Source organism: Grammomys surdaster, unplaced genomic scaffold (assembly GCF_004785775.1).
Source record: "Grammomys surdaster isolate TR1022 unplaced genomic scaffold, NIH_TR_1.0 221, whole genome shotgun sequence".
NCBI classification, from domain to species: Eukaryota; Metazoa; Chordata; class Mammalia; order Rodentia; family Muridae; genus Grammomys; species Grammomys surdaster.
In genome coordinates this window covers 848,392-870,863 of record NW_021604666.1, presented here as the reverse complement: position 1 = coordinate 870,863, position 22,472 = coordinate 848,392, and the positions used below count along the sequence as shown (strand labels likewise).

At 37.5% G+C, this 22,472-nt stretch overlaps 1 protein-coding gene across 1 annotated transcript in view; it reads left to right on the top strand.

Moving 5' to 3' along the window:
* Positions 1-22,472, top strand: part of Thsd7b (thrombospondin type 1 domain containing 7B) — an 834,275-nt gene that overhangs the window by 131,390 nt on the left and 680,413 nt on the right. Inside the window, exon 2 of the mRNA XM_028773130.1 lies at positions 946-1,118. Coding sequence (XP_028628963.1) covers positions 980-1,118 — 139 coding nt within the window. The 5' untranslated portion in view covers positions 946-979. The remainder of the gene's footprint in view (positions 1-945; positions 1,119-22,472) is intronic.

Genomic DNA, 22,472 nt, shown 5'->3' with positions numbered 1-22,472 from the left:
TGTGTGTGTGTGTGTGTGTGTGTGTGTGTATGGTAGACACATCAAATTTCAAATTTTATATATTCTAAAACATTATTTTAATTTCCCTTTTCAAACCTGTGTCTCAAAGGTGTCACCTTCTTTGTGATAGCTGTTACCTGTTCATTCCTGTGTTTGTGTTTTACATTGTAATGTTCTGCTTGAGTTTTTCCTCTTATATGCTATTTCCAACTCTCCCTGAATATTTTATGCCCAGTCAGTCTCTCTTCTATTTCTGAAATCCCCCTAATAGTTGGAATTTCACTAGTTACATAACCCTGACTCCCAATTTATCTAGCCCTACTCACTAGTAAGTAATCGTGCACACTGATCTTAGTTACAACAAGTTCTTTACTGTTTTAGAATTCTCTCCTGATATTTCAGGCCCTTAATGATTTGGTCCCCAACCTGTATTCCAAATTTTAGCTCCACCCATTACTCCTTTCTCTTCATGTCCTTCAAAGCAGCCACTCACTTAATCTCCAGTCCCTGAACGCAAACATAACTAGCTAACTAGCTTCTCGTGCCTTATTCTTTCTGATGGATGTGTCCTTCTTGACTCCTTCAAGCTGTTATGTTTCCCTAAGGCTCTTCCCAGATACTATCTTGTGTATTTCCCTTTATTTTATCTCAGGGATGGCCTGATCCTGAGTCATTACACTCAATGCTGTTAAGGATGTTTGTCCCTCCCCTCTTTGTATCTTAGTGGTTCATTACAATCTCTCTCCTTAGTTGTGAGCTCCTTAAGGAATCCTTCTGTATAGAAGGAAGCAAGTATATGAGACATCCCGAAACGTGTTTACTCTGAGGAATAAAACACTATGTAATGGGAGCATCTGTTATATGGGCCACATGAAAGTTGTTTGCCACCAGAGTATGTGGTGTTTGCCAAACATAAACACTCACCTGTCTCTCTCTTGCTTTTAGGATTAGGCAAGTGAAGAGCTGAAAAGTCTGAAGAATGTTTCCAAGGAGTGATCTGGCTGTCACTCACTGGATTTTGAGGAGCATGAGGAAGCTCTTTCTAGTGATTTCTCTCCTGCTGTCCCAAGCAGCCTATTTGGAAGGCAGGAAGGATAATCAGTTCATTTGGAAAACAGGTAAGAATGTTCTGACTTCATTTGTACCATGGTCATTCAGGAGATTATTTCTTTCATATTTGTGGAGTAGTGGGAAATGACCAGAAAGGAAAAATATAGTCTTGTTATACAGAATACATTAAGTTTACATTAAAGCTTGTCTACATGTCTATCTATCTATCTATCTATCTATCTATCTATCTATCTATCCATCCATCCAGTGTGCATACATGTGTGTGTGTATGTGTGTGTGTGTGTGTGTGTGTGTTTGTGTGTGTGTATACAGACCTGCAGAGGCCATAAGAGGGTACCAAATACCATGGAGCAGGAATCACTAGTGATTGTGATCTGGTCACATGGGTGTTCAAAACTAAACATAGGTCCTCAGCAAGAGCAGCAAGCATTGCTACTGCTTCACCATCTTCCCATCCACAAACCTTAGATTTCCATTCCTACTTAATTGCCATCCAAGTCAATGATACTTGTTATCCTTTAGAGTGTTTGTGTTGTTGTCAACTACAACTATCATTTTCACCTACACCTTTGCCAACCATTTCACATATCACGTCCAATTGGAGCTGATTTACAAAGCTGTAAAGCTTTGAGTCAGTTTTACATATGTCTCTCTTTCGGGGTTCAAACCCATTACCTATTTGATGTTAAATATCTTCCAGCATGGATTACTTACATGTGGGGTTGGGAGCAGGAAGAATGACCTAACTCAGCCTGGAGAGAAAATGAAATAGTTAAAAAATCTTTCTGCTCTTGCAGACGACCCAAGTTCATTCCCCCTGTCCATGTCACATGGCTCAACACCTCCAGATTCTAGGGATTCAACACTCTTTTGACCTCCAGAGGCAACCACACGTGTACACACACACACACACACACACACACACACACACACTTTTAAAATCTTAAAAACAATTATTTGAACAACTTTGCTTATGGGTGATAACTATAAAGTCTCCTTACTGTATTTAGATATGCTTAGCTCTCTTGTGCACAGTTCTTTACGCATTATATGAGAGAATTGATTTCAGGTTTTAAAAGCTCATCTATGATTTTTATTCTCTAACTATATCCTTAATTTGCCTGTATAAAAGATTTTCTCATTTTAATTTCTAATCCTAATAATTTATTAGTTTAAATTATGAACCCTAAACATAGGGTTGTTACTCTCATATGGCTCTTTGTATCTCTAATGCTTTCTTTGTTATGGATTTTAATTTTCCTAAGGTTTCACAATCAGATCATTTACAATATTTATTACTGTTTCAAGAGTCCATTCGCGCAAGTATAGATAACTTATACACTTAATATCTTGGAAGGGAAACATGGCGGTGTAGAAGATCTATGGTCCTCAGAGAGTTTTCATTTTGGTCCCATCGTCTGTAAATTAAATCGACTTCGAACATATTGTCACCATGGAAATATGTATAAAAGTGATATTCATAATATATAAATGACTTTGCAAAAATGAAAGTAAATTATGCTTTAAAGAATATTAAGTAAAAAAAAATCCCACTGCTATTAGAGGTACAGTCTGGAGAAAACTTAATTGTATTAAATCCTCTATAAATTCATTTAATTGTGAATTCCAATACTACATTAGTGATTTGTGTTTTCCCCCTACACAGTAGTATTACCAAGCTTTAGAGATTGTTTTTAAGGCACTATTGCATTTCAATAAAGGGGGCTATATTGTTTTAATCACAGAAGTTGAATGTTTTGTGTGTGCATGTGTGTGTGCATGTGTGTGTGTGTGGCAGGTCGGAGGGTATACGTGTAGAGGTTAGAGATCAGTTTAATTTCTTACTGGCCTGTAGTGCACCAATTGGTTTAGGGTGGATTAGCTAGCACACTCCAGAAATGCTCTACCTCTGCCTCCCAGCATTAGGACTGTAAATGTATGCTACCTTGCCTGTTCTTTCTTTACCTGGCTTCTGGGGAACCAAACTCTTGACCTTGACAAGCACTTAACAAAATGAGCCATCTGTCCAGCCCACAAAACATAAGTATTTCATCATTTCAAACTTAATCTGGCTACCTTACTGTCTGATGTTCTCTGAGAGAGGCAATTAAAATGGAGAGTAGCAAATCTGCAGCATTAATGAGATGTGTTAGGAAAATGAGCTTATTTAGAAGAAAATTTATGTGTGTGTTTTCAAAAAGTAAGCAATTGAGTTTCTGGAGAGGGAAATCTTTCCAGAAGACACAGGGCATTGTTCAAAATAAACATCAAAGTGGATGTTTTCATTTTCTCCAGTGTCTACTGCCCCTCTCTTTCTAAACTAAACTATTCATACATGACCATAAATTTCAAAGCTGAAAAATGTCAACAGTGAATAATCAAAGCAAAACACTAGACCATGTAAGCTACACCTCATCTCTTTTGTACCTTTTAGAAAATGTCCTTGCTTGTATAAATATGTATAGTTTTCAGTTACAACTGAAGTTTTACATTTTTGTAGCTATCCTTCATCATACCACAATGTCTTGAAAAATAGTACGTACCAGTGCTCACACTTCAGTCTTGTCTTTTAATGGCTGTATGATATTCTTTCGTGTTCTCAATCAGTAATTTATTTCTTAATTGCTTGGCATCTCAATGGCTTCAATTTTTACTATTATATATAATGCTTATGTGAATAAAGTATTATTCTAAAAGTAAGAAATGATTTGTCTTGAGACATCATCGTATCACCTGGAACAATTTGGGGTCATTCCCTTCAAAATTGCCCTTGACACCTTCATTTTGCTACACACACACACACACACACACAAACAAGACATGAGTTCATTATATTCAGCTTTTGTCAATAAAATTAAATACATTTCCAATGGTATCTTGAATTTGAATAAATTTTCTGGAGACTCAGGTAAATGTATTTTATACTAGAAACCTGGAAATCATCTTTCTGGTTTAGATTGGATACCATCCACTTAAACTCTTTCCTAAACTTCCCCAATTTTCTTACTAAATTAAAAGGTTAAATGTCAGTTAATCGCATCTAAATTAGAAGCATTTTCTACCTGAGCCTTGGCTTTGGAACACACTGGACTGATGATACTTGAAGGTTATGCTGTGTTGCTAAGGAGTGCTGTTCTAGGAGTGCATGATATGTCACAGCTCACATAGTCACTGGTCTATCGAAGCTTTCCAACCTGTCCTTAGGACATCAGATCTATTTTTAGTCTAGGTAGCCCAACATCCATGCCTGAGAAAGAAGGATAATTCCAGCATGAGCATCAGATAAAAACTGCTTGCTTATTGTTTTAAGTTTAAACCTGTAGCTATTTGTAAGTACTTGCTCTGTTAAAGGGAAGTCAGACCACAGTCTAAAACCATACTAAGTACTTACTTCAAATGTTCATAGTAGTGGTTTGGGGAAATATCTTCACTCTGTTAGCATACGTTGAGTCCTATGTTCAAGGCAGTGTTACAAGGATAGGTGACAAAAAATGAGAACATAGTTTTCAGGTACTAAGCATGATCAACAGAAAATATATGGTGGTAAGAAATGATAAGATGTAAAGCCAGGACAGAAGCATGGATACAAATGTTAGAGGGGAACTGGAAGCTCGAGTAGGCTGTTGATGGACCACTTCACTTCAGAAGTGGCTCTTTATAAAAGACCCAGGGGAACAGAAGACATGAGTATAAAAGACCCAGGGGAACAGAAGACATGAGTCATGGAGGTGAGAGGAAGCTGATAGAGATGGCAATAATAGGTTACTGAGGCAGGAGCCCAAGGTGGTGTTACTTAAGGACTAGAGAGGAACCAGATATCATAGAATTGACCTTTTAATCCTAGCACTCAGGAGACAAAGACAAGTGGATGTCTATGAGTTCAAGGGCAGACTGGTCTACATACCAAGTCTTAGGCCAGTAACGGCTACATAGTCTTAAAGAAACAAAACAAAAACAGGGCCAGGGAGGAGGCCAGCATATTGGAGCTGATAACACAGGGAGAGTGACAAGAACAGAAGACAAGAAGGTAGCAGGACCATGTTAGCCATGTCCTCATCTATCTCAGCTGTGACTGTGGAAGGAGCAGAAGATGCTGGAGTTCATAGCACAGCGATAAAAGATGAAATTCTTTCTAGAAAGGTTTGAGAGGGATCATTGTGGAAATACTTGAAAGGCAGGTAAAGGAGACTGGGTAGGTAGTACTCAGGACAAAGAGTAAGTACAGAAGCTTCCACCAACATCATGAAAGTGAAGCTTGTGTGAGGAGGTTGAATTAAAGATGTATATAACAGCAGACTTAGAAGATATATTGAGGGCAGATGTGTGTGGGGCAGATATATTTAAGGATGGGCTTATTTATTAAATGGAAGATTCATCTAATCATTGGGTACAATTTGATGATGTCTTGAGGTACTTCCGCTTGTTGCAAATGGAGTGTTGAGCCATACAGCTAAACATTCCTAAATGATCAAGGTAACTTGAAGCCTAGAACAAAATATTGGGCTTCAAATTGACTTTAGGGCCCAAGTTGAAGCCTCTGAATTAAAGTAAAGCCATTGGAATGGGATCTTAATTTTCTGCCATAACAAAAAAGGAAGGAAGGAAGAAGAAAGAAAGAAAGAAAGAAAGAAAGAAAGAAAGAAAGAAAGAAAGAAAGAAAGGAAAGAAGGAAGGGAGGAAGGAAGGAAGGAAGGAAGGAAGGAAGGAAGGAAGGAAGAAAGGAAAGACAAGACCAAGGCAATTTATAAAAGAAAGCATTTACTCGGAGGCTCATGGTTCTAGATGGTTAAAGTACATCTCTGTCATGGTTTGGGAGAATGACAGTAGGCAGGCAGGCATTGTGCTGGAACAGTAAATGAGAGCTTATGTATGTTAGTCCACAAGTATAATGCACAGAAAAAGAAAACTAACTGGGAATGACACAGGAATGAATTGAAATCTCAAGACTCACCCCTAGTGATACCCCTTTAATGAAGCCACACCTCTATCCTTCCCAAACAGTTTCACTAACTGAGGACCAATTATTGAAATTTATGAGTCTATGGGAGCTGTTCCTATTAAAACACCACAGGTGGGAAGGAGAGCACAAGTGAGACACTGACTTCTCCTTTATGAGTGAAGTAAACTAGGTTGTGTGGGTGAGATAGCTCAATGCTGCTACCACTACTACTTACTACCATGTTACTGCTTGCCACTAAGCTTGATGAGTTTTCAGTCCATAGAACTCATGTGATGGAGGGAAATAATTAACTTGTGGAAGTTGTTGTCTGTCCTCCACGTGTGAGTTGAGGCAAATCTCTCTCTCTCTCTCGCTCTCTCTCTCTCTCTCTCTCACACACACACACACACACACACACAAACACACACACACATATCACACATATACACATACTACATAGATAGATAGATAGATAGATAGATAGATAGATAGATAGATAGATAGGTGGATAGAATGAATTTAAAAATTAAGTCATTTTTGCTGTACTGTAGAGGAAGCATAGAGTGTGCTGTGAGTTACTTGGCATTGGCCACACTTATACTTTGACCTTGTATGAAATTGATATGCAGGTGTCAATCACAAAGTTGAATAATCAGAAGCTGAACACCAGAGAGAACGATATGCTGGATAAGCATCAGTAAAATTAAATGCATCTTTAGAAATGCAGATCTGCACTCAGAATTTGTGATCCTGTATATGTAGAGAGTAACATTTTGATTACATCCTTCGGGAGCCAAATGACATTAAAAAAATCACTGTGCTAAAATGTACGTAACATAAACTTTACCATTTTAGCAGCTTTAAAGGTGTAAAATTCAGTGAGATTTAGTGCACTCACAGAGAGCTGGAGCTTCCACTGATACCTTGTTCCAGGATGTTTTCACTAGCCAAAACCACATTTTACAAGTGAGCTTATAAAAAGACAGGAAAACAAATCTGGTTTTTGATAATAAATTTTGAAAAGAAAAAAAAGTTTTATAGTTATTTCTTCATGATAATATATTAAAAATTGTTCATTTTGTCAACATATAACAACTTATATGTAGCATATATTGCTCTTATAGTAGCATAAATTACACTTAGAGTGAGGTAGCCAAAATTCCTGAGTGTCTACAAAGGAGGGTTATTTCATCTCTCCTGAGCCTCAGTTAAAAATGAGGACATCAACATTTTGTAGAATTATTTTGCAAAGTAGGATAAAATATTGAAATATATAATAAAAAGTGATCAGTTAATAATGTTAACTACTGTGCCTGTCTCTGTCTCTCTGTTTTTCTCCCTCTCTTTTTAAGAGATTTTTAGTGATGTGCAAATGTCTGCATAGTGGCATGTACCCATGAATGCAGGTTCCCATGGAGGCCAGAAGAGGGTTTCAGATGCCCTGGCTCTGTATTATGGGTGGGTTATAAGCCACGTAACATGAGTGTTGGGAATTAAAGTGGAATCTTCTGCAAGATCAGCCTGCACTCTTAACCACGGAGACATCTCTCCAGCCACCATCCCTACCCTTATTGTGTGCTTGTACTATGCATGTTACAGCCATGTGTCTGTGTTTTGAAGTTTACTTCTTTAATCATACAAAATAAGGATTGTTTGATGGTTACATGTATTTTATTAAGAAGTGGTTTTACTAATTTCAGATATATATGTATTTATCTTTATATTAGACTCTCAGAAAACTTTAATTTCAATAGCTTTCACATGATAAATTGGAGAATAATGACCTCTATTCTATGAACAAAGTAAATAAAATAGAATCGGAATAAAAACACACTCTGTCAATGGTACTACAAAAGAATAAAAGATCTTATGTATATTCACAGTTAACCACACCTTAAGTAATATATTCAGCAGTAAAATATTATAGGGAAAATTGTATAATATGTATATCATATATCAAGCATACATCCCAAACTTCAAGATTCTTAAAGAAAACAAAATGTTCTTAGAAGAAAGATTTTGTTTTAATCTGTGTTAGAAATACATGAAATATCTCCTCTGGGAATTAGATTAAATTGAAATCATTTTAATTACCTCTGTGAACATTAGATCATTTAAGAGGCATGTATTTAATAGACTTTTGGTGGTATTATTTCTGTAATACAAGAAAGCCTTGGCATGAATTTTACTGCTAAAAGTTATAATTATTTTTCCTTAGACACATCAAGCACTAATTTTATAATGTTCCTAAGAGGTAAGAAAAAAATATAGTATATATCAAAATAAATTACTCTGCTGTTTATTCTAAATATAACTAAAATGTAGACTTCATGGCAACAAAAGATTTTGCTATTTTGATATAGTTCAAGTAACTAGAAAACACATAACTAACTATTGCATAAGCTATCTTCCACCTTAAGTGAAATGAGTGACTTTCTTTTTCTGTCTCTATCTCTCTGTCTCTGTCTCTCTGTCTCTGTCTCTGTCTCTGTCTCTGTCTCTCTCTCTCTCTCTCTCTCTCTCTCTCTCTCTCTCTCTCAGAGTGTGTGTCTGTATGTGTGTGTTGTGTCTGTACAAATCTTCATGCATGAGTATTTCTCTGTCATCTCATTTCCCTGTCATTTCTGATCATGTTCTGCGAAGGTGCTTGACTCTTATATAAAAGAAGACAGAATAGATATGCATGGACTTCAAGTGTCCCTGGAGCTCTCAGCATGAGATGCTCTAGATACCTCACTATTCAAATGAAGTCCACAAAAGTAGCCAGTCTATCTCAATTCTTTTGAAATACCATTTCAGGAAAAAAACAAATCTGATATTTACCTCCACATTTCTGTCTCTGTTCATCTGCTTCATTCCTGCCTCATCCCTTCCTCCTTTTGTCCCTCCCTTCTTTTCTTCCTTTCTCTTTTATCTCCTTTTCTCTTCCACCACTGTTCCTCTTTTAAAACAGAATCTGGGCTTTATAGCCCAGACTTACCTCAAAGTCATAGCAACCCTCCTGTCTCAGCCTACTGAGTGAGACTTACAGGTACACACCACTCCACCTCAATTTTTCGAAGTATTATTGTTAACTTTGACTTAAATGCACTCGATACCTGCCATGGATCTGGTCCTGGGTTGGCAGGGGATTTTTTTCATCGTCTTTCTCATTTCTTCCTGTAATCCTTCTAGGTATTTTTATCAAGCTAATTTAACCAATGTCTATTTTCTATGCATCTTGTCTCTGCTGAGCCAAACACTATACTGCACTTCATTCCTGTTTAGCTCTAAAGGCAAATAAGAAGCTTTTTCCCATAAGTTTTCCTTTTGCCTCATTTTCTTGGAGCCTGGTGTGGCTTTTCCCTAATGTTCCACTCAGTACTCAATGTGACCCAGCTTTGAAGTGCAGATCTAAAGACTCCATGGCATTCTCTCCACTTTGAATTTCTTTCCACAGCTCCACTCCTGATTCTCTTGAAGTACAGGGAAAGTGTCAAGTGTGAGAACCCATTCATCCCAGCTTCTTGAATCTCTCCATCACTCTTCTGTTTCTCTCCTTGTCTTATTTTCTAAGGCTGCCGAAGTTACCTTCTAGTATTGCCCAGAGGGGTAGGTTGGAACTCATTTTTCAAATCCCTTTATATTAGAAAGGATCTCTGTGCTTGTCATGTACCTGAATGATAGCCTGTGAGTTGGCTAGGTTTTGTTTGTTTGTTTGTTTGTTTGTTTGTTTTATTTTGCTTGTTTGATGTCAAATTGACATCAGCTGGGGTCATCTGGGAAGAAGGAAAATATCTCCATCAGATTGGCCTGTAGGCAAGTCTGTGAGACATTTTCATGGTTAATGATTGATGTGCAAGGGCTAAGGCCACTGAAGGCAATGCCACCTCTGGGCAGGTGGTCCTTGGTTATATATATTTTTAAGAAGCAAGTTGTGTGAGTCACGGAGAGCAGGCTTTCAGGTAACGTTCTGCAATGGTCTCTGCTCGAGTTTCTTCCCTGAAGTTCTTTACTGGTAGATTTTGATAGGGAAATGGAAGCCAAATAAGCCCTTTCCTCCCCAAGTTGGCTTTAGTTTGTATTTTACAGCAGCAATAGAAAGCAAACAAGGGAAGCTTGGGTGTAGAGGTTAAGAATAATAGGCATTTTCCCCAGAAATGTCCAGGATTGACTCTGCTGTCTTTTATTGCTCCCAGAGCTGTGACTGCACACGCCGATGACATTGTGACCTGCTCTTGGTATAGTCCTACCTATTCTTGAGCACTTCTTTCAAGCATCTTTACCTATGACTTTCTAAAGCCCCATGTTGATACAGTTAGAGATATGCCTGCTTTCCTCAGTATTCTTGGAATCAAGAGAATGCGCTCCTTGCTGTACTCGTGTCCTATGGTTCTGAGATTTAGTTTCTCCTTCCTGTTACTCGTTTTGGAACTTCACACACAGACATCTGGCTTCTTCAGCTGCTGTTAGGGTTTTTGTTGTTGTTGTTGTTTTGTTTTGTTTTTGTTTTTGTACCTTTCCCTTACCTTTTATCTATGCTTTTGTTTGTATTTTTATTTTTTCTAATTTTTCTCCTACTTCACCTTAATTATTCTTCTTTATTTTCAAACTGGTGATTGGACTTATCACTTTGTCAATACCAGGCAAGTGCACTAAATGAAGCTGTAACTCCTGCACTCTGACCCTTGCCCTCTAACTTCAGCCCTCTATCCTCAGCCCTCTGGCCCTTCCCTCTCATACCAACCCTCTTTTCATTATATTTTTTTCAGTTTGGAGACACAATCTTGCTAAGTTGCCCAGGGTAGCCTTGTAACCTTAGTCTGTAGTCCAGGAAGGGACCGAAGTATGGTCATCCTGCCTCATCCCTCCTGAGTATCTGAGATTACAAGCTTGTGCTTCTTGGTACTTCTAATATTTTAAATTGCAGATGTCAGTTTGCTTGTAATATATTATACTTATTCTAAACATTTCAAACTGCCTATGTTTCCTAAACCCATTGGTGACTGCATGGCTCCTCTGCACCATTTATCTTTTCTCCGAGTTCCCATTCCTACTTTATCCATTCATGAGTTCACTGATAGCTTCAGAGCTGTGGAGCCCCCAGTTCTCTCTGCTGATTTTCTACCTAGTCAGCCTCTCACATTGTCATAAATGAAGCCTTTAGACAACTAGCAATTCTCTGCTTTTGCCAGATCTTGAAGTTCATGGCTAGTACTTCTAAACTGGTAAGCTGGCATTGTTACTGGAGATGGGCTCTTTACAAATCCAAAATCATTTCATCCTTAAAGTTCTTTACCCTGGTATTGTGTTGTTCAAAAGTGACATGTAAGGGATAACAATAGAGATGTTCCCAAATGAACTGGCTTGAGAACCACAGGTACTCATACATCTTTGGTATGAAGATCACATAGTCTAAGGTCTCCACTGATCTGCAGCTCTGCAGATATGTTTACTCAGCCAAGTATATTTTTGTTTTGTCTTGAGGGTTTCATCTTTCTCTGTTTATCCAAACCACACCAGGGGTTTCACAGAAGTGACACAGTGATTATGATTGTGTCCCAATTCTCTGTTGCTACATAAATTCACCCAAAGATACTAGCTTAAAAAATGATAATTTTTTTTCACATATTGAGGTCCTGTTTGGTTAGTGCTCTGGATATGTGGCAGGTACCTCGGTTCTCTGGAAATATCCTACCACCTAGCCATGAAGACTTAGGTAGCTGTAATCAAGAGAGCTGGGACTGTTCAATAACCCTGTTTCCTGTGTGATCCTTTCACACAGTGTCTCTCAGAGAGTGAGGATTATCTTACCATGGCTGCAGGCCTCCAGTCAGGATTCCACAGAGAACTGGAAAGAGGTGTATAGTTTCTTTTACCTAGGGCTAGAAGCCAAGCCTACCTACTTTTACTACATTCCATTATTTCTTAAGATGCTTGTACACCATTTCCTAATAAAAATGAAAAAGTACTCCCAGGGGCACTGTGTGTGTGTGTGTGTGTGTGTGTATGTGTGTGTGGTAGGTAGGTATGCACATGTGTGAACATAGGTATGCATGTAGATGTACAAACACTTGATGGCTGGAGGTTGACCTTCTTTAGGCATAGTCCACCTTTCTTATTAAGACAAGGTCTCTCATTGGCCTAGAACTTGCCAAGTAGCCTAAGGTTGGCTGGATTGTAGGATCAAGTAGGCTTCATTCCAGGGATGCAGGGAAGTTTCAGTATATGAAAATCAATCAATGTAATACAATACATAAACAAACTCAAGGAAAAAAGCCATATGGTCATCACATTAGATGCTGAAAGGCCTTTGACAAAATATAATACATGTTAAAAGTCTTAGAGAGATCAGGAATTCATGACACATATATAAACATAATAAAAGCAATATATAGCAAACTAACAGCCAACATCAAATTAAATAGAGAGAGACTAGAAGCAATCCTACTAAAAATTGGGACAAGACAAGGTTGTACATTCTCTCCCTATCTATTCAACATAGTACTTGAAGTTCTAGCCAGAGCAATTAGACAGCAAAAGGAGATCAAGGGGATACAAATTAGAAAGGAAGAAGTCAAAGAATCACTATTTGCAGATGATATGATAGTATACATAAGCCACCACCAAAATTCTACCAGAGAACTCCTACAGCTGATAAACAACTTCAGCCAAGTGGCAGGATATGCAATTAACTCAAATCAGTAGCCTTCATTTACACAAATGATAAACAGGCTGAGAAAGAAATTAGGGAAACAACACACTGCACAATTGCCACAAATAGCATAAAATATCTTGATGTAACTCTTACCAAGAAAGTGATAAATCTGCACAAGAACTTCAAATCCCTGAGAAAAAAATCAATGAAGATGGAAAGATCTCCCATTCTCATGGATAGGAAAGATTAAGAAAATGAACCAAGGACAAGGAAATGGGCTGCTTGGAAGAAATCTGACATAGGCCAAGGACAAGGAAATGGACTGCAGGCAGGAGTCTGACATTAGGCTAGCACAAAGAAGTAACTTCAGGCAGAAATCTAAATCCTAGGCTAGAACAAAGAAGAAATTACAGGCAGGAATCTAAATCTTAAGCTAGAACAAAGAAGTAGGCTTCAGGTATGAAAATGACTTTGGGCTAGTACTAGGAAGTAGGCTCAGATATTTTGGTCATCCTGATAAGCCCTTAGAAACAGTGATCACAGGAGTGATCATGAGACTCTGTTTATTGTCCTATGTGTTCTTTGGCTATCTGGGTTTATTGTCTTATTCCTTGACTATTTGCATTTACTGTATAGGTAGTCCCTCAAGCTAGAACTGACTTTAATACTTGCATATAATTTAAATGGTATAAATGCAAAAAGGGAGACGGAGGGATGGGATAGGGGATTAATGGGGTCAGGGGAATGGGGAAAGGGGATAACATCTGAAATATAAATAAATATAATATTGAATAAAAAAAGAAAATCAAAATGGCCATCCTACCAAAAGCAATCTATAGATTCGATGCAATCCCCATCAAAATTCCAACACAGTTCTTCACAGACATGGAAAGTCCAAATTCTCAACTTGATATGATAAAACAAAAACCCCATGATAGCCAAAACAATTCTCAACAATAAAAGAACTTCCAGGGTAATCATCATCCCTGACCTCAAGCTGTACTACAGACCAATAGTGAAAAAAACTGCATGGTATTGGTACAGAAACAGACAGGTCGGTCAATGGAATAGAATCAATGATCCAGAGGTAAACTCACATACCTATGGACATTTGATCTTTGACAAAGAAGCCAAAAACATACAGTAGAAAAAGGAAAGCATCTTTAATAAAAGGTGCTGGACTAACTGGCTGTCTGAATGTAGAAGAATGAAAATAGATCCATGTTTATCACAAAGCTCAAAGTAGAAATGAATCAAAGACCTCACCATAAAATCAGATACACTGAATCTAATAGAAGAGAAATTGGGAAAAAGTCTCAAACTCATTGACACAGAGGAAAATTTCCTGAACAGAACACCAATGGCTCAGGCTCTAAGATGAACAATAAACAAATGGGACCTCATGAAACTTAAAAGCTTCTGGAAGGCAAAGGATACCATCAATAGGACAAATCTACAACCTACAGAATGGGAGAAATATCTTCACTAACACCATATCTGACAGAGGGCTTATATCCAAATTATATAAAGAACTCAAGAAGTTAACCTCCCAAAACCCAAATAACCCAATTAAAAAACTGAGGTACAGAGCGAAACAGAAAATTCACAACAGAAGAATCTTGAATGGCCAAGAAGCACTTAAAGAAATGTTCAAAGTCATCAGAGAAATGCAAATCAAAATAACCCTGAGATTCCATCTCACACAAATCAGAATGGCTAAGGTCAAAAATTCAAGTGATAGCACATGCTGGCAAGGATATTACTGGTGGGATTTCAAGATGGTACAACCACTCTGGAAATCAATCATGTGGTACCTCTGAAAACTGGAAATAATTCTACCTGAACACTCAGCTATACCATTCTTGAGTGTATACCCAAAAGATGTCCCACCATACCACAAGCACATGTGCTCCAAGGCTGTTCATAGAAGCCTTATTTGTAACAGCCAGAAGCTGGAAACAACCCAGCTGTCCCTCAACAGAAGAATGGATACAGAAAATGTGGTTTATTTACACAATGGAATACTATTCAGCTATTAAAAATTAGGACTTCACGAATTTTGCAGGCAAATGGATGGAAATAGAAAAATATCATCCTGAGTGAGGTATCTCAGACCCAAAAAACATGTATGGCATGTACTCACTGATTAGTGGATATTAGCCAAAAAGTACAGAATTCTTAGGCTACAATCCCACAGATCATAAGAAGTGCAAGAAGCAGAAAAGCTCTAGTGAAGATGTTTCAATTCCACTTGGAGGGGGAGGGAACCAAGAAGGCAGAGCGAGGGAGGGAGGGATCTGGGAGGGGGAGGGGAAAGGGGAACAGGATCAGGTAAGGGGGTGGGGATAGGAAGAAGCCCAGAGGGCCAAGAGAATGAAAAGAGATAAGCAGCATCAGGGGGAGGGGATAGGAGATGGGGGCTCCTCTAGAAAGTATCAAAGACCCAGGAGGTGAGAGACTCTAAGAACTCAATGGGAGTGACCTTAGCCAAAATGCCTAACACTGGGGAAAGGGAATTTGAAGAGTCTACCTCCAGTAGATAGACAAGGTCTCAAGCAGAGGGACAGGGTTACTAACTCAAAGTCAAAATTTCTGACTCAGAACTGTTCCTGTCTAAAAGAACTGCAAGGAAAATATGGAGATGAGACTGAAGGAAAGAAGGTCCAATAATCAACACAATGCAGGATCCATCTCATGGGAGAGCACTAAAGCCTGACATTATTACTGATACTATGATGTGCTTACAGATGGGAGCCCAGCATAGCAGTTCTCTGAGAGTCCCTACCAGCACCTGACTGAGACAGAAGCAGATATTTATACTCAACCATTGAACTGATGTCAGGGACCCTCTATGGTTGATTAGGGGAAGGGTTGAAGATACTGAAGGGGAGAGCAACCCATAGAAAAGCAAACAGTCTCAACTAACCCAGACCCCAGGGGGATCCCAGAGACTGAGCCACCAACCAGGAACATATATAGGACAGTCCGAGGCTCCTGGCACAAATATAACAGAGGTCTGCCTGGTCAGGCCTTAGTGGGAGAAGATGTGCTTAATCTTCAAGAGAATTGAGGTCCCAGGGAAGGAGGAAGTCTGGCGGGGATGGGGAGCACCCTTTCAGAGGCTAGGGAGAAGAGGTATGAAATGAGAAACTGTGGGAGAGGAAACCAAGGGAGGCAACAACTGGGATGTAAAAAAATAAAATAGTAAAAATTGAAAATAAATACATATGGAGGCTGGAGAGATGGATCAGTAGTTTAGAACACTGACTGCTCTTCCAAAGGTCTTGAGTTCAGTTCCCAGCAACCACGTGGTGGCTCATAACCATAAGTAATGGGATCCAATGCCCTCTGCTGGTGTGTCTGAAGACAGCTACAGTATACTCATATACATTAAATAAATAATATTAAAAAATAAATACGTATGGTCCCTGAACCAAAGGTTAACTTCTGGTCTCCATCTGTGGGCATGCACACTCATACATGCACGCTTACACACACACACACACACACACACACACACACACATATACACAAGCTCAAACAAGCACGTACATACATACTTCTGCATACATGTATACATTTGTCCATATTCAAACACTACAAAACCACTACTTTTAAAAAAAATCTAGTTATAGTGTTTATTGGATTGAAAATATGGGTGTATGCCATATTGAGCTATTGGTTTGGTAACTGAAATACAAAAATCTCCTTCCTGGTGGTTACATTACCAATAGAGTAATTCCTTCATGACACCTGACGATATCTCCCTTCTTCTCCAGGGAAAGTTATAATACTTTAATTTCAGTTATAATTTAGAAATGGAGGTTCGTATGCTAAATAAACTATAGGTGAAATTCAAAACAAGTCAGACATCAAAGTGAGCTTGTGACGTGATTAAAGGCTATATACGCAGCAGTGCTGTGCATGAACGACGTGAGCTTATTAAAAGTTTACCTTTTAATAAGACTTAGCAAGTGTAGCGCTTGATTGCAATTCAGATCCCCCAAACCCATGTAAAATATGAGTGGGCATGGTAGCCTTCCTATGATTCCAGCACTCAGAGAGAAAGGGAATCCTGGATCAAGCTGAATAGATATACTAGCCCTAGGACCATGCTCTGCCTTCACCTGAGAGACCTTGCTTGAAATAGTAAGATGGACGTTAATCAAGATGTATGAGGCCTCACATTCACACATGTGAATATATACCTCTCAGACATGTGCTGGCACCTACACATGTGTGCTCAGCCCACATACATGTGAACCTTCCCATCCATATACATATAAGAAAGATTTCCTTTTTCATTCTTCCTGGTTATGAATGTCAGTGTTATAAAGCAGCAGTGGGCTGGCAGTCTGTCAGTGCCTTCCTCTGAATTCAAAGATCCTGTGGAGTTATTTGACCATCTCAACAGAGTTCTGAAAAGCATGAGAGCCACAGATGACATCTAAGTAGTGCACACTAGTGCCATTGATCGAACCTGAGACTAATAAATAAATGTAGATGTTTAACATCACTCATAGTCACTTCTCTATTTCAAAAATATGTATTGTTAAGAATATGTTTTCCTAGCAAAACATAACTATGCACTAACCAGCTCAACTTGTGTCTTTTTCTCCTTAGATTTGAAATTGAAGCTAAACTTTGAATTATGTAGGTAACATATGATATTCTCATCCTCATACACTGATCATTTCCCCTCAAAACTACTTCAATAAAAAATGGTTTTCAAAGTAATTAGAGTTTTATAAAGGATTTTATTCAGGAATACATGTCTATATAAAAGTAATAACAACCATGGTGAGAACAACACGGATTTTTGTTGTTGTTGTTCTTTGTGGAGTTTTCCTTGGGGTTAATAAGTTTTTAATTGAATGCAGCTGCTCTAAGATTTCTCTTGCTAAGTATTTACTATGTTAGAAAAGATTTTGGATTAATTACTTAGCAGCATATGTACAGAATTATATTTCATTTCTGAATGCTGACCTCTGGGAATTATGGAAGAGGTGATGCTACATAGTAAGGTAGAAGAGGACTCAGGACCAGTGAAATCCACACTGTGCTCTGTGCTCTGAGGCCTTTGGTCCTTGCTCTACTCATTAGCAAGCTGACTTGAATGAAAACTCTGGGAAAGTAGCTCACACTCCATAACAAACTGAATTTTCTGGGCTTGAAATTAATATTTCATGCTACTATCCTACTGAATGCTTAAATGATGTTTCTTTATCCCTTGTTAATGAGGGTTACCTCAGGAGACCATCTGTGTCCTCTAACTCTGACATGCAGAATATAATGTAGTTTTGATAAATAGTCTGCAACTAATGATGAGTATGGTTTCTCTACAAAGACAGATGTTATTCCTCTGTGCATTTTGGGCTTGTGTTCTATAATAAGGTTTCCAAAGTGACCATCTTTATGCATATTTCTAGTGGCATTCTTCCTGTATCTGAGTTATTTTAAATGATGGACCTATTATAGTTCGTCTTGGCATCTCTATTAATAAAGCTCTATTTGAATGGCTTTATAACAAGACATATGGGGCTACAGGATTCTACAGAGCATTAAGCTGGATAAACATAATCACAAGCTTTCTTAGGGATGACTTCATAAGGCCTGTGGGAGGAGCTTGGAGTTAGATGGCACTTGACTTCTGCCAACCTCAGTCTTGAAGTGAGGAAAAGCCAAAGTGTAAGCAGCAACTACATATTTGACAAGCAGTAAAGGAAATTATTATGTTTATAAGTACCTTCTCTTTCAGTTGCCCTACATGGGACTCAGAGGAGCTTCAGGATGTTCTAGGCAGGACAAGGGTCCTGGGATGGTGAGCTTTTAGGTAGCCTGCCATAGCATGAAATACCCAGAGAAAAAAGTCTCAGTCAAGGAACTGTAGAGATTAGGTTGGCCTGTGGCTGTATCTTTGAGAAGTTGTCTTGTTTGCTAATTGATAGGATGACCCAGGCCACTGAGGGAAGCATCATTCTCTGCACTGGAGGTATGTCAGGAAACAGACAGACGAAGCAGTACAGGCAGGCAGCATTGATGCCTTTGTTCCTCTCTGATCTTTGGATATGATGTGACTAGCAGCTTGAATTCCAGGTTCAACTTTTCCAACCTTTTTCATAAAGAAAAATAAAAGCCAAGTAAATCTCTTCTTTACCTATGTTCCTCATTGTCACGGTATTTTGTCATAACAGAACATAAAGCAGAACAGGTCTCAACTGATTTTACAGTTGTAGGAACTGTGTATTAAATAGTTAATGATACAGCCAAAATGAGCCCAGTGCCCTTTCCCTGCTTGGATTGTCACCATGAAAGGTCTTGGGTGATAGCTTTTGAAACTTTGAACTTACAACTGCATACATGAAACTCCTCATAAAAAATACACCCTGTGCACTACCTTGATTTAATTTTAATTGGTTACCATTTTGAGTGACTGGATGTTTTAGGTCAAAGGGAAGCTTCTATTTTCTAGAATTTTATACTTTTATACTGACAACTTTAATAATTATAATAATAATAAAACTGGCTTCTTTGAACATCTTTAATAAATTGTAATTATAGAGTATATAATTGAATCAGTTAAATATTTTCATTATACTGTGTTTACCAAGTTTTCGACTATTATCATTGTTTTGATTTTGATAATTTTTATCAACCAAGTCAAATTCTCCCTGGCTATTCATAGTTTATATCTGTTCCCACCCCTAGCCCTGTCCACCTACTAACATGTAGCCCGACTATAGAATTTCCCTTTCTAGATATTTCTTATAAGTGGAATCATAGAATATGCTGTTTTATGACAAGCTATCTTCACTTCCCACAGACTTTTTGAGATACATAATACTATTACACGTGCCAGCATTTTATTCTATTTTTATTCAGAGACAGGGCTTAATATAGTCCAGGGTAACCTCAAATGGTGTATATAATTGAGAATAGCCTTGAACTTCTGACCTTGACATGGTGGGGAGCTGTGTGCATAGCCACAGCTTGTTTTTATACCATGCTTTTGATTAAATCCAGAGCTTTGTGAATGAAAGACAAGCAGTCTAAAAACTTAGATACACCTTAATCCATCATTTGCCATTATTGCTGAATAATTTTTTTGTTCTATGAATAGAATACTTCTTTCAAAACTATTCACAGTTAATGAGCATTTGTACTGTTATGTTTTTGGCCACTGTGGACAATCCTGTTATTAATCCCAGGTACAAAACTTGGTGGACACCTTTTTCTTTTTTCTTTGGAGTGAGACTGTTGAGTTGCATGGCAACTGCAGGCTTATGGTTTTAAAAGCTGCAAACAGCTTTCTAACTTGGTTCGTTTTCCTTTCAGCAATGCACGAGAGCCCCGTCTTTCCCATGTCCTCTGAATAGTTGTGGCTGCCTTTTTCATTGCTATCACTTCAACAACAGTGATGTATTGTCTCTGATGACTTAGATCTGAATTCCAATAATGGACAACATTACAATTGCTAGCATTTGTTAGCATTAATATTTTTTCTGGTGTAATGTCTCTGGAGATCTTTTTGCTTTTATCAGTTGGATGGCTTATCTTATTATTACCTTTCAAGAGTTCACAGTATCTTCTGAATTTTAGTTCTTCATTTGCTATGACAATATTTTCAGATAATTTGTAGTATCATATGCCTGGCAGGTTAAGCTTTTGGTGTTGTCTTTTGATGTGCAAATATTTCGTTTATGGATAAAAGTCCAACTTACCTGTGTTCTTATGAATTATATTTTAGCTACCATGTCTACTGTATCTAAGAACTTGTCACCTTACTTATGCTCTCAAAGAGTTCTGTCCTATATTTTAATCTAAATTTCTTTTATATATCTATGAACTTCTTTATATAAAGTTTCAATATGATATAAAAGGGCTCTGAAGTTCACTTTTTGTATATGAGTATCCATTGTTCCTCCATAATATGTGAGAATAAAACTATATTGTTTTCATTGAATAGCTTTGATATTAGGCTTGAAGAAAATTGGAAAAAATACAAATACATACTTTCTGCTGCATGGTATCTGTATTTAAGTTATGTGTATATGTGTGTGCACACATGCACGTGTGTGTGTGTGTGAGAGAGAGAGAAGGGAGGACATAAAAATGGGTTACAAAATATTAACAGAGGTTGGAGAAAAAGGGCAGTAAGAAACCTGAAATGTGGAGCAACAGGAACAAAGACTGTTGATGTTTATTTGTAATAAAGCCATAAAAAAAATCTGCTTAGGCAGTTTTCAAAATAATTCAAACTATAACCACAAAGAAATCAATTGACCTTAAGTAAAAAAAATTCTTGACTGTCAGATCTATCCTATGGATATCTGGATATCTACCTATCTATCTTCTGTCTGTTTGTCATCTATCTATCAATCTATCACTTGCATTATTCTACTGTCTTGATAGTTATTATTTTAAATTAGACAGTGATAATTTACCTTTTTTCCAAAATAGTTTGTTATTGCCCATTGACTTTTGACCACTTATATAGAAAAGTCTATTGAAAATTTGATGCATGTGTTGAAACTTGGTTAACTTTAAAAGAAAACCTTCAAATTTGTTTTCCAAGTTGTGAATATAGAGTATCTGTTTATGAGTTTAATTTCCTCACCAATGTCTTATAACTTTCAGTGTTGAGTTTTATGCACTTCAATAATTAATTTTATGTGTAAGTGTGTTTCTTTGAATATAATTACTCTCTAGATTCCCTTTTCAGATTGTTCACTGTTTGTATAAGCACATGCAGTGGATTAAAAAGTACAATTTTGTATTTTGAACTTACTTATTCAATGATGAAGCACTTCTCTTATTGTAAACTGATTATCTCTGGTGATATACACATGAGTTCTCAGCTACTCAGGAGAGAAGGACAAGAGGAGCTCTTGAACCTAAGATTTTGAGTTCAGCCTGCATAATACATGGAGATCTTTCCTTAACCAAAATTGTTTCACTTTAAATTTGGTATTAGAAATTTACATGAATTTTTCTAAACTTTCTGAATGTTAAAAAGAGGTAAGCTTATTTTCAATACTTGCTGCTTCATAGAAGCCCACAGTGTATTAAAAGTCACTGGGAATGCTATGATGAAAAATGACCATTATTATGATCACAAGGAAGTCATTATTCCAACAAACAAATCAATATATAGGACACCTTGTACAGGCCAATGAACTATGTTAAGGAAAATATTCTCAGTTAAATGAAAAACTACTTAAAATATCAGGACCTGTCCAGTGTTTTTTTTTCCCTTAGTGTAACATTTAGTGTACCTTGTTCAAATAAGAAAGACCTGTACTATTTTCATTTCAATAAAACTTTATTTAAAAATCAACCCTGTGGACTATTTCTAGTGTTCTAGCATTCTAATCCCTTGAGAGTTAAATTTCTTGTTTGTGTTTCAGAAGCTACTTTTTTTGCATATTAGCAGCTGGCTTAAGTAACTCACACTTATCATTCAGATACCATGAATGTTAAATGCTTACTGCTTTCCTAAATGCTATTGCCAAACTATTTTTACTCTGCAACTTATCTTCTGTTAAGACATGCTCAACCTTACTTGGTAGTCGAACTGGACAAGTATATTTCAGTTAGTACAAACAGATTTCATACTCTAGTTTAGAGTGAAGGATAGCTGTAGTTACTCTCTGGGTAATTTAAAGTTTGACAGTATTCAAAGAGTACACATATGTGCATGTTAGCTTATCATGTTATAAATGGGAGACCAAGACTAACGGTAGGGATATTGGACGGTTATCAATTACTAGGAATTTGTGTGTTTGATCTTCATTTGTATTTGTGTTGAGTTAAGAGAATTAAGTG